The 19,662-nt window shown below is 33.4% G+C and overlaps 4 protein-coding genes across 4 annotated transcripts in view; 2 read left to right on the plus strand and 2 right to left on the minus strand.

Moving 5' to 3' along the window:
- Window positions 1-556: 556 nt before the first annotated feature.
- Window positions 557-9,650, minus strand: LOC106101579 (CLK4-associating serine/arginine rich protein). The gene is made up of 16 exons (XM_013280860.1): window positions 9,435-9,650; window positions 9,261-9,358; window positions 8,984-9,162; window positions 8,577-8,738; window positions 8,343-8,449; window positions 7,717-7,889; window positions 6,985-7,160; window positions 6,454-6,550; window positions 5,589-5,900; window positions 5,275-5,316; window positions 5,034-5,153; window positions 4,317-4,380; window positions 3,825-3,897; window positions 3,294-3,399; window positions 2,463-2,543; window positions 557-1,532 (listed from the first exon to the last, which is right to left on the minus strand). The coding sequence occupies exons 1-16, from the start codon at window positions 9,531-9,533 to the stop codon at window positions 1,019-1,021; spliced, it is 2,403 nt and encodes an 800-aa protein (XP_013136314.1). The 5' UTR covers window positions 9,534-9,650; the 3' UTR covers window positions 557-1,018.
- Window positions 9,651-10,080: 430 nt separating this feature from the next.
- Window positions 10,081-11,598, minus strand: LOC106101465. Its single transcript, XM_013280702.1, has 4 exons — window positions 11,324-11,598; window positions 10,979-11,244; window positions 10,585-10,716; window positions 10,081-10,500 (listed from the first exon to the last, which is right to left on the minus strand). Exons 1-4 carry the CDS (start codon window positions 11,439-11,441, stop codon window positions 10,081-10,083), a joined length of 936 nt encoding a protein of 311 aa, XP_013136156.1. The 5' UTR covers window positions 11,442-11,598.
- Window positions 11,599-11,850: 252 nt separating this feature from the next.
- On the plus strand, window positions 11,851-15,152 carry LOC106101603 (inositol-tetrakisphosphate 1-kinase-like). The gene is made up of 5 exons (XM_013280891.1): window positions 11,851-12,296; window positions 12,393-12,491; window positions 12,625-12,722; window positions 13,064-13,363; window positions 14,017-15,152. Exons 1-5 carry the CDS (start codon window positions 12,171-12,173, stop codon window positions 14,501-14,503), a joined length of 1,110 nt encoding a protein of 369 aa, XP_013136345.1. The 5' UTR covers window positions 11,851-12,170; the 3' UTR covers window positions 14,504-15,152.
- Window positions 15,153-16,330: 1,178 nt separating this feature from the next.
- LOC106101568 (apoptosis-stimulating of p53 protein 1) overlaps window positions 16,331-19,662 on the plus strand; it is a 174,441-nt gene continuing 171,109 nt past the window's right edge. The window contains exon 1 of the mRNA XM_013280835.1: window positions 16,331-16,656. The gene's annotated coding sequence lies outside the window, so the exon portion shown is untranslated. The remainder of the gene's footprint in view (window positions 16,657-19,662) is intronic.

Consider the following 19,662-nt stretch of genomic DNA (forward strand, 5'->3'; position numbering starts at 1 on the left):
TTATTGTGATAACTATCTTATGCCCGCGAAGCCGTCCGCGTGGAATTAAAAATGTGTAGCCGGTGTCCAGACTATCATCTACATCTATATAGGGGACAATCAATCAGTACCTAATTAATATAGTATAGAGAATATAGCGATATTCGATTATGTACGACTGTAGTACTAATAAGTATTTTTTCTCATTACCAGTATTGGTTCTGGAGGTCATTATTGATTTGAGAAGTGTTTTTTTTATATATTCATTACTGATTAATTGTCCCCAAAATTAGTTAATAAGTAAATAATAATTTTAGTCGAGTTCCATAATTATTTAAACCGAATATCGATAGTTCATAATTGTTCACTATGCATGTTTGTTTCATCACTACGATACATGTCAATTATGTACATGCATAGGCCTTCAATTTAATTCGATACTTCATATGCGCCATTTATCAAACTAATCTTTCTTATTTAGACAAACTATAGTCTATATATTTCTTAAATATCTGATCTGCTTAAATAGTGATAGTGAAAATCAAGTAATGGACGAATGATTGAAAAACAAGCATCTGGTTTAATATCATTTAATTATAATAAAAATAATAAAGTTCACTATTACTTACTTTTGTGTACAATTTAAGTTTCTAAGCTATTTACAACTAATGATTTTTATTGAAATTCAGTTTCTCTAACCTAATCATATGCAAAGATTTCAATTTTAAACTATCATACACTGAATAAATTCAGACAAACATTCATTTGAAATATTATTATAACGAAATGAGTCTACTTTTAAGAAGAGTAGTACATTATGATTAATATTACATATTTTTCTCGTGTACAATTCAAAATACGCCTCAAATTTCAATATTGTTCTTAGTAATCATATGCAAAAGGGGAATTTTAAATAATTCTGAAAAAAAAAAATAGAAAATGAAATCGTTTATCTCAAGGATTGACTTCAATAAAATGGACAAACAGTATATTGTTTTTCTTAAGTTGCCACAAATTAAAAATACATTAAAACTCTTATTCAATAATCTACAAGCTTAACTTTATTTTTACAATAACTTCCCGCGCTTTCTTTCTCACTTTTACAATAATTTCCAGAAGCTTCTCTGTCGCCATGTTGGTACTGCGGCGGCCATTGCGAAGTTCCTTCGCCGTGGTATTTCGGATCTCTGTAATTTCTGAACTGAGGATTAAAAGGTCTTCTTCTATCTTCATAACCTTTATCTTCCCATCTATTATCATTATTTTCAAAACGATTAAATTCAGACCGTCCATGTTCTCTATACCTATCATATCTGTTGTAATTAACTTTATTTTCCTCGTATCTTCTATCATATTGTCTGTGATTTTCTTCCGTATTTTCTTGATATCTCCTTCGTATCCTCTGGAAGTGGGAATTATCACCGATTTCTTGTGCTCTTGCTTTAAATGCTTGTGGTGTAACTTCTTCGGATTCCCAAACTGGTATCCGTTTGGGTTTTGGTGATTGTGATTTTGACCTACTGCGATCTCGTTTCTTTTCATCTGGCGATCCTCTGTAATAAATACATCATGTAAAATATTTTGTATAAGATAAACAAATTGTTAGCATTTAAAGGGGATCCTATAGTTTATTCTTCGTTAATAAATCCTGTATTTAATTTCTCTAACTACTCACCTGCTATTTTCTACCAACTATTAAAAAGCGGCGATACAACCCGAAGTCGCAGCTTCACAGCAATACTAAAAATATCTAAGTATGGCAATTTCTCTTCCAAACAATACTCTTACATTCAATGTTTTGCAGTTTATTCTTGTATTTACAATAAAAGCTTTGTTAGTGTATTAAATTTGTAATAAACCTATTAAATAAAATAAAAAGCGAAGATAAAGCGCCTATAGAATAAAAAATAATTCTAATAGAATGCAATGCATAAATTACTTCACATTAATTCAATGATTTTTTGACCCCATCTCGTTACAACTGATATTTTGAGACTACCCTACTTAGTGTGATATCACATAATTCAATGTTGCCATAATTCATGATTGAATGGTAACTATACCCTATTTACATTTTTATAAAAAAATGAAATCAATAGATTTCTTAATTTTTTATTGTTATCAGAGTGCGTACTTTGACTAAACCGTCGCAACACTGTTCAGTCTCGTTTCAATTTCTATGAAAGCTCATATAAGCATATGGAGGTGCGCACACTATCCGATATTTAGTTGTGCAACTAACAAGTTGAATTGTCTGCGAAGCAATTGAAAATCGCACAACTATCGTGCGATAGTTTAGTCAAAGGTGTGCGCGTGCTCTAAAAATATTTGATACGTAGAGATATAATTTTTTTTTTATTTTGATAATGTGATAATTTGGATTTCCCATCCTTCCCCTAATGTGAGGTAATTTACGCTGCTACGTTTATCTATGTATAATTTCAAATAATACAAAGAAATGTGAGGCAAAACGACAAGAATACCTGGAGGAGGAACCGCTGCGACTCCTGTCGGAGCGGTCGTCGCTGGAGCGCCGGTTCTGCAAATGGCGGATCTCGCGCTGCCTGCTCAGTGCGCAAACATACACAACTAAATAACCTACGTCACATTGACAAATCATATCGCAAAATAATACACCGAATTTAAATAAAAACACATAATGTACAAAACATCAAACGCTACCTTCATATTAGAAAAACATACATATGTCAAATTCAATTGTGTGAGAATTTTCTCTTATAATTAACAATTATATGTATGTTGTATGTTTTTTATAGAAAGAAAAATGCTTCAGAACATCGTGAGTCATGGGAGCTACATGCCCGGTGTGTCGGGCTCAGGGCCATATGTGTTAACCTAACCTAGCATGACTCCCGGTACCGACTAAACAACCCTCTCTATTGAGTATTTGAGCCCCCACAGTACTACCATCAAGTATAACATCGTAGGAGTGATGACAGCAATTATGATTTTCATACTAGCATTGTGCGTTTCAGCCCATGAGCCCAATATATTGGTTCTAGGTACGATGCGTGCGTATGTGTGTGCGTGCGTATGCGTGTCTGCGCGTGTGCGTGTGTGTGTGCGTGCGTATGCGTGTCTTTGCATGTGTGTGTGCGCGTGTGAGCGTGTATACATGTATGCGCCTGCGTGTATGTGTTTGTGCGTGCGCGCGTGTGCTCGTGTATGTGTGTGTGCGAGAGCATGTGTGCGCGCGTGTATGTGCGCGCCTTTTTGTGTGTGTACGAGCGCAAGCGCGCGTATGTGTGTGTGTGTGCCAGTGCGTGTGTGCGTGTGCGTGTGCGTGTACAGACTTGCGGCGCAGCTTGATGACGAGGTCGCGCATCTCCTCGTCGCGGCGCGCCTGCCGCCGGCTCTCGCGCTCCGCTCGCTCCGCCTCCGCGCGCTTGTCAGCACGCACTGAACATTATATCACATTAGTAGCTTTTTTTTAAAAAAAAAACATTAGATGTAATTTACTAGCTGTTTCCTCTGCATATTTATCAACAGGAAATAAATCTTAACTATGTTTACATTTATAAAATTTAATGAAAATGTATAAAATGACATTGGAAATCTTCTTCATTACTACTTTTGCTTTGTAGTTTTTGGCTCTTTTCCGCAAGACCGTTTTATCCAATTTATTTTACCCCTTGGTTTAAAAGCGTAAAAATATATAGTCTATAACGGTTCGTTCTTATATGACTTTATTGAAAAAAGAATTATTAAAATATATACAATGTTTGCTGACATCCTATATAACAAAGTGTGTTTATTATATTAGTATAGAAGTATAGATATAGAAAACGTTTAGGAAAAGAAATAAATGTAATGTTAAAACTCACACTGCTTTGATAATTGAGCTTGCATTTTCCGTTTTAATTTCTCTTTCAATGTAAGAGTTTCACGCGACGTGCCCTGTAAAAAAAGTTATGTTAATAGATATTTCTGTGGATAAAAGAACCAATCTGGTTCTTATCTACATACATCTTATTACATATACATAAAAATAATAAAACAAACAAGATAGAGAATTTTATAAATAATGTTATTTAAAAGTAATTGTTATTCAATGTGTTAAATCTTCAATCTACTACAGGATGTTCCAAAATTCATTTCCGTCCATTTTGCTTTGAAATTCGGGACATCCTGTATAAAACATGATTTACTGTTGCATTGAATAATTATACAGTAAAGACCATCAGTGTAGATTTGTCATACTAAATACACTAAGGGAAACTATAAATGATTTGCAGCATTTGCAGGTTCGTGTCGAGAGTGAGATAGATGTATAAATGAAAGCGTACAAAATGTAGGAGCAAATGATTCTTACTGACTTTGGTGCTGCATCCAGACAATCGTAACTGATTCTGGTTTGTGTTTGACTTATTGCCCGTTGATCTGAAATGTAATACAAATCATCATTAAGACGTTACAATACAATGTTATAACATAAATTACTTCTTTACATTATTTTATGTTAATGATTTATAAAAAAATAAACTATTTTAACTTCAACAAAATTAACTTTTACTTCAAGTTAATTTGAGCATCAAAACTAGTAATGTGTGTTAAGGTTGTAATTTTGATGACCCCCAACTAGAGTTTTCACCTTTAATTGATGAAAATATGAAATTCTGATGACCCAAACTAGAGCTTCAACCTTTAATTGATGAAAATGTTGAAATGTTGATGACCACAAACTAGAGCTTCAATCATTAATTGATGTAAATGTTGAAATGTTGATGACCACAAACTAGAGCTTCAACCTTTAATTGATGAAAATGTTGAAATGTTGATGACCACAAACTAGAGCTTCAACCATTAATTGATGAAAATGTTGAAATGTTGATGACCACAAACTAGAGCTTCAACCTTTAATTGACGAAAATGTTGAAATGTTGATGACCACAAACTAGAGCTTCAACCATTAATTAATGAAAATGTTGAAACTTTGATGATCCCAAACTAGAGTTTCAATCTTTAATTGACTAGTTTACATAAAAAAGTAGAAAGAATGAGAAAGAAATAAGAAAGAAAGAGAAGAAACTCACTTATGTTTGTCATCATCGGAATCACTAGATCCAGAGTCAACGGAGAGTTCACTGGAAGACTTGTCCTCTTTACGTCGCCCGTAGTACCGCGCCACTGGCTTACTGTCACCTTTGTCGTTACTACAACAGTAATTATCTATTAAAAATACAACTAACTCAAATATATTATACAAGTGTACAAGTCAAACATCTATTGATAGACTTACACTTCAGTTACATAAAATAAATAAATTCAGCTTACCTTTCATATGACATCGACCTCGAATTATTACGGTTCATATTACTGCAAGAAGCCAGAATATACTCTGTTAGTTGTAACTAAGTATAGATTGGTTTTAAACTATCTTTTTTATTTTCTTTTGACTTGATGTTACTTAAATATTAATTCAGCTGTAGTCTTCTTAAATAATGTACTTAATATAATTAAATATAAAATAAAAATAAAAATAAAAATAAATCATAGAAAATACTTATCTAAGTTTAAATTTTAAAAACTAGGTAAAAAAAAATATTCTTTAGTATACGTCTACGATTCTATAAAAAAAAAATACAAACTTCGTAGGGCTGCGGGATCGTTTATTCCTAAAGGTGCGGGACTTCGACCTTGAGCGCGACCTTTTGTATGAGCTGTAGGACCTTGAGCGTGACCTTGATGTGGATCTTGAACTCGGGGAAGTAGATTTCGAGCGAGACTTCCTGTAGGAGCGCGATCGAGACCTTGACTTTGAGCGAGAGCTGAGGCGAGATCGTGAGCGAGATCGAGATCGCGATCGAGAATATGATCTCGATCGCGATCTCGTCTTAGACCTCGCATCTGGTCCGCGCGGCCCCAGCACCGGCCTCGGGTACTTCTCTGCTAATGGTGAACTGAAAAACATTGTACACTATTAAATTGAAAATTTTTAGTGTAATAAATATGCTCTATAAGGCTGTGATCAATCTTAAAAGAAAAATGATGGTTTAGATAGGATTGTTATAATTTTTCATTTCTATTGGATTAGACCTTTTTTTTTTTTGTGTCGGGGGAAATCTTCAAAAGATACCTAGCCTACTGGGGGGGTAGGCAGGGTTATGTAGGATTTGACCCCCTCAGTAGCCATTCTCTACTGACATTGACGAAGGTTTCGGGATCTCCAAGGAACACACCGAAACCTTCGGCACTCAAACTCTCCCTGTGGCTCCACGATGTTACGACAACATAGGACCACTCTAGTTTACCGTCTTCCTGGAATCGTTTTGATAGTCTATCAGGGCCCCCACCCTGATCTACTATGACCTCAGGGGTCCCTTTGGTCGTTTCACGGATGGGCCAATCGTCTATTATAGCCCGGAATTAGAGGGACTGGAGCGCATTCCTTGTCGCCTTTGCCTCCGAGCAGCCTTCTTGGACCTATGTGATCAATATCAATTGAAATCTTACCTTGCTTTCGACGGTTTCCTCGCTACCTCTGCATAAAGTTCCGTCTTCTTTAGGTTTTGTTTCAATTTATCTACATACAGCGGCTTCTGAGGCTGTACTGTAAAAACAAAAATAAAATCGTTACAATTATTGATTAACCAGATTGTTGACACAAGATCGTGTGTAGTCAAGTAATTATTTTTACTTATATGTGTAATTTTGAAGTATCCATATTTATTTATTGACTAGCTTTCGCCTGCGACTCTGCGTGAAATTAAAAAAAAAACAAAAGCTAGTACCTAAATGTTATTCAAGACTATCCTGTAAATCTATGCCAAATTCCATTGAGATTCATTCAGCCGTTTAGGTGGAAAATTCTAACAAACATCCATACATCCATTTAGATGGATTTAGTTTATAACTTCGCTTATACAATACGAATTTTTCAAATCTGTTAAGTAGTCTTTGAGTTATTTCAATACATACAAAAATCCAAAAATACGAATCTCTTTATAATATTAGTATAGATTGGTAAGAAATAAGTTGTCTTACGTGGTTTGTCTTCATCGTCTCCACCGAATGAGGTGATGAACTGTATGTTGTCAGCGGGCGAGGGGGAGCGCGACGGGGAGCGGGAGGGGGAGCGCGAGGGCTCGCGCGCCACCTCGCGAGGACGCGGCGCCGCGTAGCTCGGCGGAGACACTACTCGTGTTGCCAACTTCTTGTCTCTGAATATCACATATAAATACATTTATTTTACCTCAATCTACTCTTATCTTTATTATTCTACTCTTGACTACTTAGAAAATTGCTGCTGTCTTTTTTTTAACTAATTGCACAATAAAGGAAACCAGAGTTTTTTTATATCATAAAGTGGCAAACAAGCAAGCGGGCCAAATTGGGGAAGCAACCACCGCCCATAAACATTCACAATAGCGGATGCATTGTCTACCCTTAATCGAGGGAGGAGATGCACATATAGAGAGTGTTTCCTTCCTTTCTGTGCATCTCCTCCACCGTCATATAACGTAGATATGCCCCGTTCCATCCTATGTTAATGAGAGAAGAAGCAAGAAAGAATAGGGTCTAAAGCTGAGTCTCCAACAGCACCCTCATCAGACTGTATGTTGGAATTGCTCCCACTTCATGTCTGCCTTCTGTGTGGTCGTGGTATTTCATCTGGCGAGCTGACCCATTCGTGCGAAAATGTTAAAGCGCACTTTACCACTAAAAACTAACTAAATTCTAAATCATAAGTGTTAATTATAAATATGTCATACTAACCGATGCGCTCGTCTCTCCCTTCTGCTTTTCCTTCCAGAATACATAGCTTTTTCTTTCTCCTCTCTTAAGAGTTGTTTCTGATGTTCCGCATCATCCGCATCTCCGGTGAGGAATGAGAACAGATCACATCCCGCCATACCAAACAGTGGACCCACTGAATTCAACTCGTGTGCCTGTGCTCACACAAATATACTTTTAATACTCTGATTTGATGTGATTTGTCTAACATATTGAATAAAAACAAAATACATATGTATTACAATAAGATTACAATATTACACAAATAAGAATAAAGGGGCTTGGAATTAATTTTAGTATTAAAAACGATGACTTTCAAAACACAGTAGAACCTCGATAAGTTAAAGTCCTAGGGAAACACAAAATACTTTAAGTTATAGAGATTTTATGTTATCAAGGGTCTATGTTGTAGAGGTTTCGGCCTCTGATGGGAAGGGAACATATAATTTTTTAAAGTTATAGAGGTTATTAAGTATAAAAAATTATTACAATGCACAAAAACATGGATTATATGGGTAAATGGCTTATTTTTTTTAAATATACAAGTTTTGCATTACATGATGGGAAAAAGAAGTTTTTATGTTCCTTATTAACGGAAATTAGCTGACCTGTGAGGGTTCCATCTTGTTGACATCAATGCTCAAATCAACATCGATAATTTCCAAATCTGATTCATCATCGGAATCTTTAGCTTCCGCTTGTTTTATCTCAGGGCCTGGAATTGAACACTAAATGCCATAAGAATACCCTCATACAGTAACAAATGCTTATCCCATTAGGTACCCATTTACATCCTTTTATCAACGCTGATTGAGGTTTTAAATAAGTAGGGCTGAATCTACCATTGGAACTAGATGGTTCTGCTCCTGGGTCACTATAATTGTAGGCTATAGCAGCACCCATCCCTTTCTTTTCACCTAATTTTTCTTTTTGCATCTCTTTCTCATCAATGGTGACACCAAATTGTTCTTCTATGGCTAATTGTTGTAAGAATTTGTCTTCACCTGGAAATAACATTTTTTGTTAGCTTTTCTGACTAGAATAGTGCTACTTATGCGACAATTAAGTAAAAATACTTCAGTACTAGTTTTTTTTTCCTTTTCAAGAAAGGTTATTTTTTACAAAGTAGGTATAGTGGTAAATTGTGCCACCAATGATAGGTTTCACTAATAAATTTTCACTTTTATTTGGATTAAGAAGCAATTAGAGGAAGATTCTTTGATTTTGTAAATATTAATGTGATACATACTTATTCCTAAGAATGCATTTTGTGCAAGAATTCTATATCTTTCATAGTTGCATTGCCTTTCTTCTTGTTCAAGTTCATCTGGTGGTATGTCTGGAATTTTTACTTCTGGTATGTGGTCCAAGTGAGCTCTTACATCAAATCGGTCTATCATATTACTGCCATCACCTTGCCATGGCATCCTGTAAGATTTTATTATTTAAATAGAAATAGATCTGTCTGGATAACAAAAACACTGTACACTACAATATATCTTTTACACAATTAAATGTTAACTCACATTATAGCAGGCCCCTCCCCCGCTGCAGCAATAGCAGGATCCAAATGTATTTTACACGGACGCCCATGAAGTTGAAGAAACTGAGTAGGTTCAGCTTTCTAAAAAGCACAAAAGTAATTTTTTATCGAAGACAATAATAAAGTAAACAATTCAATAAATAAGATCAATAATTACAATTTTTTCATAGAAATCTTTACGCCGCTCCGCTCTACGTTGGTAATCCACAATCAAACCCCGGATCAATCTTTCCTGCTTACGAGCTTCGTGCCACATTTTACAATATTACTTTTAGTAGCGACACCAAGAACGAAGATTATTTAGATCTGATTTTCACTAACAAAATAACTATTTACTTGAATTACATTTGCATTCAATTTCATTTATGACAAATTCGCCATTTTTAATTTTTAGATTTCACCGCCATAGAGCATGTAACCACGAGAGGATAAATTAAATTAAAATAAAAGAAAACCATGCTCTATGGTAGGCTGGGGTAAATAAATTAGTATGTCAAAATATGGCTTCGAATTTGGTAAAATACCATTTATTTTATCTTATTTGAATATCATTTAAATTTTTCTTCTCAAGACAATACTCGTCGACTGCTTGCGCTGTCTCTTTAACCGAAAACTGATACGACAGTATTTGTGAGGATAGTATGCTTTAGAACTTAAGAATACTTTTATTTTAGGATTTCCTATTAAAATTAATTAAATCACAGGGAAGTGATATTCAAAATCAGCCTATCTAGTAATTGACAAATACTAGTAAAGGTGGTTGATAAAATTAAAAAAAATATATATGAAATTATTTATTATTATTATTTCACAGTATAGAGAAATATTTCACTATTTATCTCTGTATCAAAAAAAACTTCATTTTCAATTTGATATGGTTTGCAAATTGTTAACCATTCCATAAATTCTTCAAAAATATCTAAGTAACCTAAAGTATCGGCCATACTTCTGTTAGTTACAATAAAAGTGCCTTTCTTAATATGTTTCTTAAAAAAGTACCACATTTCTTTGTGTTTTTCAATATCAACAAAAAAATCAAGAACATTGATTACAATTACATCAGATAATTCAACAATATCATGTGTCTCCATAACATCAGAATGAATAACTTTTATTCTATTTCTATCCATTGAAAATTGACTTATAATTTTCTCTTGAATATCACAGCATTCCTTGTTCATTTCTATTCCAATTATTGAACTTGCATTTGAGAAGTGATAGGCCTGAAATTAAGTTACACATATTTAATTACACATAAAATAATAGCATCACATATAATTTAAACTATTAACATTTTTCACACTTACTCCATATAAAACTGCTCCAAGTCTTGACCCTACATCTAATAATCGTTTACCTTCTAAGTCTGCAGGTAATAAAACATTAAAGATATATTGCAGAGTTGGTCTGGACATTGAATGTGAAGTATAGATCAATTCCTGAAAGTAAAACAAAGTTAACCCAATCAATTTTAAGTTTAAATTATATCAGACTAGCTTTCGCCCGCGACTCCGTCCGCGTGGAATTAAAAAAAAACAAAAGTGAGTAGCCTATGTGTTCTTCCAGACTATCCTCTACATCCATACCAAATTATACATATATAATACTACAAACTCTAACAAACATCTATCCATCCATCTAAACTTTCGCATTTATAATATTAGCAAGAAGTAAGAAGTAAGATTACATTAAAAATATTACCTTGATGTTTCTGGAGTTACAATCAGTACAATAGTGTTTTTTTAGCTTTCCACTTTTTACCAGGTCTTCAACTTCTTTTTCATCATATATAAACTCATCTATATGGCATGTGTTAGCTTCAGTGCAGTCAGCCTGGTCTCCAACAACGGGAGGCACTATGTTCTCTGATGGCATTTCTCCTTCAAAAGGCACAAGCTTCTTTAACTTCATACCAATTTTAATTAACTTGTCCTCTTTACTATCAAGATCTTTTTTAAATTGTAAATCTAAAATAATAAAAACATAGGTAAAATTTTTGATTAACATGTTAAGTAAACATGATAATTGAAATATTAGAATAGAAACCTTTTCTATAAGCACGAGACAAAATCCAGTTTTCGACTACATCTAACTGTGTTTCATCTAAGTTTGCAAATAGTTCCAAAAATCGAAACTTTATATCAAGTACATCGCCTTCTGACATGTTTAGTGTAAAAAGCGTTAACAGATTTAAATAAAAATAAACGTCATATAAAACTTGAAAACTTTGCACATGTAATGAAAGAATATAAACTAAAATATGCTTATTTTAATAACCTTAAATTAGAGTAAAAGCATACATAAACAAAGTTAAAGGTTAGGTTGACAGTTGACATTTCACCAACGACATAAGTAAGACACAGATTATATATACCTGTAAAATAACCGTTTTATTTGCTATATCGTTCGCCACATTCTAGTTTTTTTTAAAAACATTTAGCTCTAGGAAAATTTCTATGAGCATCACAGTTCACTTTTCACTTCACAGTTTATTGCAACTGATATAGGCAAATCGCGAAATCTTTTTTGGTGGTTCCATGATTTGTGTTTCACAAAAGTAACTATGTTTAACTGCTATCCGTTATAACTATATAACTGTTAATTTAGAACAGCTTTTATCGGCTGTTTTCGTTGTTGTTTTCCGCCACTTCCAGCCACTTCGCGGAAAAATAAAATAAACTCGCACCATTTCGCAGATCGTAGTTAAAGTGAGTTCTTACTTGATAGTTTTATTTATAATTATCTAGAGATTTAATGATTTCTTACTAACAATCAAATGGTTGAAGGATAATTTTCATGTTTCGTACATGAAAAAACTTACATTTTACATCCAACTAAAAAGTGTGCTGTATTTTTGACTGTCGGATTAAAGTTAAACAAATCAGGTAGCAGGATGAATAATAAACAAAGTATCTGTTATAAGAATATTGGGATATGGATATCAGAGAAAAAGAGTCAAAAGCTAAACTGGAAGGAACTAATTAAAACTTGTAATTCACATGGTTACAACCTTATCAAGGTATTTATAATTATGTATATCGTATTATTTTAACTTCTGTCCTAATGATCGGTCTACTTTTTCGAATTTATATTTATGTGACAAACATTTTTATAGTTAGATTTGGAAAAGCCTTTGGAAGATCAAACGGAGTGCGATGTTTTTCTTCATAAATTGACCGACGTTATAGCCGCATCTGATCAAGGAGATTTAAAGGTACTATTGTGAATTTATTAATTAAATATTACGTCATTTAAAGTGACTAATAACATGATGACTAAGTTTGAGTACTGAAATTTTAACTTTGTAAAAACTCACATAGTTTTCCTAATGTACTTTATTTTTGCAGGCTCTTCACATCATTTGTAATGTACAGCAGTATCTATCAAATCATCCAAATACAACAGTAATTGATCCAATTAATAATGTAAGAATCTTGCTGAACAGGTAAGAGTAATGGAAAGTTCAATTTCTTATTCATGATATTTTAGTGATAAGCCATATTGTACAGCAACCATTACTAGAATCAGAATAGAGCACAGTTTGGTGACCGCAGAGCTGGACGGAGAGGGGTAACAAGCAATTTTCACAGTCTCATAAACCTTTTAAGCTTTAGCCCCAACTGTATCTTAAAAAGGGAGTGCCTAACTACTAAGAAGGTGTCATAGAAATTTTGACCATGGTGCTGTTATGCTAAAACCGGAACTGATTGCAACAGATGTTGGTTATTAGCATAACACATACTTTTGTTTAAATGTTATATTTAACATTGACCCATTCATTTCCAGACATTGCTATTATTCTATATTACAAGAGGAATTATCACTTCAAAGACATGGAATATTTACACCAAATTTTGCTGAATTCAAGACATGTAATGTTGAACAAAACATTGAGATTATGAGGCAATGGGGCGTTAAGTTTCCTGTTATATGTAAACCGACAATTGCACATGGTTCAAAGTCTGCTCATGAGATGGTTCTTATTTTTAACAAAAAAGGTTTAAATGCCTGCAAACCTCCATGTGTGGTTCAGAGTTTTGTTAATCATAATGCGGTTCTACATAAAGTTTTTGTGGTGGGAAATAGGTAAGTTAGACATTTAACACCTACTAAATATGGGTATTACTAAGTAATTTTGTTAACAATAATACTTCCTAGACATTGTATTTTGTTAAAGGGAAGTAAATGAAGGTTAACCACAATGGTTAAAGTTTTTTTAGGATTTATTGAAGTAAAAAGTTTGTTTAAAAGTAAGTTGTATTATTTAAGTTGCTGGCAGTTAACATGTTCTTTGTGATGTATATCATCATCATCATAATCACCAGCTCACTATATGTCCCCACCGAGGAGCTCGGAGCCTACCCTAATATGGGATGACTAGGCCATAGTCAACCACGCTGACCAAGTTCGGGTTGGTTGACTTCACACATATCTTTGAATTTCTTCGCCGATATGTGCAGGTTGCATCACGATGTTTTCCTTCACCGTAAGAACGTCGGGTAAATTATGTACATATGAAAATTCGAAAATTTGAAAATCACATTGGTACATGGCGGGATTCAAACCAAGACCTGTAGATTTCAAGTCAAGTGTTCAAACCACTGAGCCACCGACGCTCTCGTGATGATGATGATCTCGTGATGTATAATTTGATGTTTATTTTCTTCTATTTGTTTGTACTCCTATTTGTTCTTCTATTTGTTTGTGGTTTTTTAATTAATGATTACTGTTACTTCCAGATACCACATATGTCAGCGGCCAAGCCTTAAAAACTTTAACGCATCAGACGATTTAGAACCAATATTTTACACAACCGGTGAAGTTTGCAAAGCGGATAGTCGGTCAACTTTATCTATATTAGATCCACATGATAAGCCTGATATTAAAATGAATCTCGATGAGAATAAAATCAAACCAATCATAAGGTTATTAAGAGAGAAAATTGGCTTACTGTTAACTGGTTTTGATGTCGTCATAGATAATGCAACAGGTAACCACGCTGTTATAGATATTAATGTTTTTCCTAGTTATGATAATTTTCCAAATTTCTTTGATCACCTTTTAGATTGTATTGATGAATCTGTTAATAAAATGTCTAATGGAGATATTTATACGAGTTTGAGTGATAGTGGAGACGATTACTGTTGTAATCGTATTTCAAATGGTTTTGTTAATGTAGGTCAAAGTACAAATAGGTTAAGTGTCAGCGGAATGAATATAAATTGATATATTTAATTGATTTATTGAATGAACTGCCATTACAATATTATATTAATTTTAATATTACTCTTATTGTGAATAACACTGGTATATTTTTTGTTTATTTAGTTCTCAAAGAATAAGAATGTGTTTTGTAAACTTCTTTGTGGTTTATGTTTACATTTAGATATAGGTACTTAATCTTTGTTGTAAAATTACAGGAGTAAATATTTTGTAAATTAAGTACTTCCATATATGCTTATGGTTCAAAGATAAATTAATGTTGTGCCAAAAGTCACTTTTGATTGTGGATGCTAGAAACTTGGGAAAAACGATACTTTTATTCTTTAATAAATATTGTAGTTAAAATGTAGTTTGCATCTAGTAAACAAAATTTTTTAAAGTTTGTAAATGTAATAACTATTTGCAATGTCTATACATGTAAATATGCCTTGCTAAAATGCATGCATAAGTTTTTATTTCTAATTAGATTTTTTTATAGCTTAAGAAGTACATATTTGTAAAATTATTAATTGAAATTACATATATTTGAATTTTTGAGCTTAAAATAATAAAATATGCGCACAAGAATACATATGTGCAAGTATATGTTTCAATGGATGTGAGTTTTTGTACAAGTTTTATCATTTTTGTTATTGTATGAAATATTGCTTTGTGAACAACATTTAGGACCTGTCCCACCACTGACAGATAGATGCTCAGATAGCTTAATAGTGACGTCACTGTCAGATAGAGTACCAGAATTCGATATTTCCATCACATATTTTATATGTTAGATTGTTATCTGAGAATTTACAAAATTTGTGGGAGGGGCTCTAAACTATCTATTCTAGTTTATGGTAGTACTGAAATACACTTCAACATTATGATTATCAAATTACTTATTGTTTTAATAAATCCGATTATACTCCAATTATCGTTACATTTTTTTTACAAATTCTTGTTATATTAAAGTTATAAAGATTAGGGGAATAAAGACGAGAGTATGTCTTCGTCTGAATGAAAAAAAAGGACTGTAAATAAATATTGTCTTTTTCTGTGGCATTTAAGGTTGGCAACATTTATTATTGTTAATTGATCTGGCAATTAAATTTAGATATATGCTTAATGTCTAAACATTCCATATAGCAATATCGGATGTATTATTTATCTGAGACTGATTTTTCAAGTTTTCTAGTTTTAAGACTTAAGTGCTGTTATACACTAATGTTATTCTAATGTATTATGTATTCCTATTATATAAACTGTGTGCTCTCTCACAATAAACTGTCATGAATGTAGCATACTAACTTTTGTTTGCCTATAACATTGTATACATAAGTTCTACAATTATATATTTTTACAAAATTAAAATGTTTCATTTATTACATGCTCTGTTTTATGCAAGTGTTTCGGTAATTCAATTTAGCTTTTATCTGTTGAGGTTATTAAGGTTTAATACGCAAAGAATAGAAGTATTTTTTTACACTTTTAGTAACATCGACAAAAGACAGTATGCGGTCGCTTAAATATTACACGGTCTGCGACAACAGTTACGTTCGTCATGCGTAACGTTAAAATGGGCAATTGTTATTTCGATACACTCGCGTGCATAAATCACATCTAGTTGCAGAAGTACAATTTATAACGCATTACGTGAAAACATCCGCAACACTAGTGCAGCGTCTCAGGAAGTATAACCGTATCGCGAATCTAATGTTCCAAGATAGTCTATCGCCTGCTAACGGTTGTTAAAAAAAATTGGAACCTGGTATAATTATTGTTGTTGCGTTGTTCCGAATTGCGATTCAGTTAGTATACTTACTACTCTTTGATTCAGTCAGCTGTAGGCTCACGGGCCAAGTGCACGTCGCGCGACCGCGCCCGCGCATCGCTGTCGCTTTCGTATTTTCGCGTTATGCTAACGTCGCTTTTAAACTGCGTACCGGTTTTTCGAAAAAAAGTGTATGTGTACAATAATTCATATAAATAAATTGCCGATTTCCTGCTTCAGTGGACTGTGGATGTATTTATGTTTTAATAATCTATGGTATATTTCGTGGATCGTTATTGTTTTGCGTTGTATTCGGTTTTCCGATGCCTACTAAAGCAATCAAGTTTGGAATGTGTGCCATCATGTGTTATTGTGAACATTAAGGACACACGTGTAATAAACACAAGTAAGTTTTTAATTGTTTTGAGCCTATCGTAAAGTTTCGTCCTACCCGAGGATTGCCGGTCTCGAACCCAAGACTGGACTTGCCATTAGTGTATTTTTGACAACAAAATTACAATTTGATTTGTTCGGAAATAAAAAAGATACTTATTTCTGATGTTTTCAGGCAACATTGTAAACATTTACTAGTTAGGAATCGCCTTCACAGTTTATGCACAATTTTTTAGCTTCATTAAACATGACATCAAAGTATTATGTGATTTAATTAGTTTGACACGTTTTATCAGTTTTCTAATAGCTGACGCCTCCAACAATAAAACGAGAAAGTCGAAATAACATTTAACGCGTATGCAAATTGGATCGTTAGTAAAGCAAGCCACTCTAGTTAAGTAAATGGTGTATCGTATCTTATACTTTTATTTTAGTTTTATATCTTAACTTACGTTATTGTATATGATTGGAATAGACGTTTTGATCATTGTAAAGTTATAAAAATAACTAAATGATCTTTTAAATATTTTTCACATACATGGTGATTCTTAACGGACGAATCATTTGTGGAGTTAGAGAACCTCAATAGCTATCGTTTAAGCGCATAGTATATTGCCCGATTTTCTATAGCTTTAAAATTATTGATTTTTTTACAAAGAAATCATTAACTTTAAGTTACTTTTAGTTACCGTCCGTTAAGAATCACCATGTATATAAGTTAGTACATAAGCAAGTGCCTTATGAATAAAAGGGGAACGCATAGTAGGAGCTAAACAGTTTATCCAAGTTTTCAACAACTACCCCCTTCCTCGCCTAAATCATATGCTGGCGACGACTATGTTGCCTACTCTTATTCAAAGATGAAGCGAACGCAAAGAAGAGGATAATAGTCAATAGACTGTCCCATACATTGACATAATGGTCCAATCTATAACAATCATATTTAATATAGAATTACTCTTTGTAATAGGCAAGTCGGTACATACAAGGTGAATGGTATCCCAGTTTTGTTATTAACAAGCTTTGCAGTAATTGGATCTAGGGATTGCACTAAACGCATTGAAAACAGCTGCAAGCGGATGTTTTATTACATGCCATGGTGGCGTTTATGTACAGCTTAACTGTTTAAGAATTGTCTTGTAAAATCCACCGATATTGCGGTCGAGGGTTCAAATCTCGCCATTTGACTATTGTCGTGAACCATATCCTAGAACAAGCCTAGAGCTTAGTAGTTGGAATGGTTAAAAAAACATTAGTAGATTAACAAACGGTCACGTAAATTTCCTTTCACGATTTTACACAAGGGTCATACGCAGTTAACAGGAATATTTTGTACGCATCATGTTAACTTTAAGGTTACGAAAAGGTTATTAAGTTATACTTTAAAATATTTATTCTATTGTTATCTTAAAATTATATTCATCAATTTTCTGTCATCGCTGTAGAGTTTTGGTTAATATTAAAAAATTGAGAACTGGTTAAATTGACGCGTCAGAAATGAATATGTCGCTTTAAAACAAATATGTGCATGAAAAACAATCGTTATTTCGTTCTTAATTGGCAGTTTGCAGATAAATCGTCGTTTTAAGTTTCAAGGTTTATGTCATTCGCTTGCATATTTATTTTTCTGTGTAACGCAATATGAAGATTTATTAAATTTTCTTTTAAATAATAAAGCTAACTTTTTAATTAGACCAAAGATAGCAATCACTATCCTTTATACTTTAACCGACCTTTAACAGGCTGCGGTCTTGTTAATTGACACGGGTAATATTTTTGGTTAAATTTTGTATTAAAAATATTGCGATCAGGTGACACACTTTTTTATCTTATCTCACTTAAATAGCAATATCTTTATTTTATAAATGTGAAAGTTTAGATGGATGGAAATTTTTTATTTTAATTTTTTCATGGATGGATGTTTGTCCGAGTTTGTTGCCTAAACAGCTGACTGGATCTTGATGATATTTGGCATAAATGTAGAACGTAGTCTGGAAAAGCTCCTAGGCTATTTCCTTTTTTTTTTTAAATTCGCGCTGACGGAGTCGCGGGCGAATTTAGAATTGAAATAAATTGCTGCTAAACTAATTCTATAATGTTCCTCTTGTCAAAACGAATAAAATTGTAACAAAATATTGATGGTGGATTGGTTAAGGTATACACTATTTTTACCGAATAAAAAGTTATACGCAAATTAAAGTAAGCTACGCAATACCAATGTGACCATAAGTTTTGGTCAAATTACGGACTGTCTTTTCTGGATTTATCTAAGAATAAAAATTACTCACATCTTCCAATATTATGGGGTAAAGATTTTCTATTTCCACTCCTTACATTGCATCAAAATCTGTCAAAAATTTGAAGTCCGGGCATTCAAATTTTACTTCCGATACTGTAACTCATAAATATCCTTTTGGGGAATAAATGTAAATCAATTACGTTTTCACCTAAAATCAAATAAAGATGTTTTCCTTTATGGCAGCCCTTCCCGCTACTGTCATCGCTTTGCGAAACGAATTCCGAATTAGTATCGCTCGAGTTCCCGCGACCTTCGTCTCAGTATCGTCGCAGAATCGAACTGTCTCGTCTGTTAACTGTAAAGTGAAACTAGTTTGCTTGTCGGCCGTCTTTAATGGGATCGGACGCGTTCCGTAGGGTTGCTCTTCCTATACTTTTTAAACAAGTGCGTAGACAAGGCCTCAAGGACCGGCTTGCCGGCCTCATTGCTCTTGTTTGTTTTGATATAACTATACTAACATCCTTATTGTATATACGATTATGGTCGTGTGTATCTGGAGTCAATATTGTACTTTTTCCTATATTTGTATTTCTTCAGAACGTTTTTACGGTAATTTCTCAAGTACCTATGTTTTAGTGGTTTTAATTTTATTTTGCACCACGATACGATATATTTTTGAAACTTAAAACGCATATTACTTGTCAGTTGTCATTTTAACCCTTGTCGGGTTTATGCAATGTCCACGTATACTTGAACTATTTCAAGACAAACTAAGTGTAG

Source organism: Papilio polytes, unplaced genomic scaffold (genome assembly GCF_000836215.1).
Source record: "Papilio polytes unplaced genomic scaffold, Ppol_1.0 DF823980.1, whole genome shotgun sequence".
Taxonomy (NCBI): Eukaryota; Metazoa; Arthropoda; class Insecta; order Lepidoptera; family Papilionidae; genus Papilio; species Papilio polytes.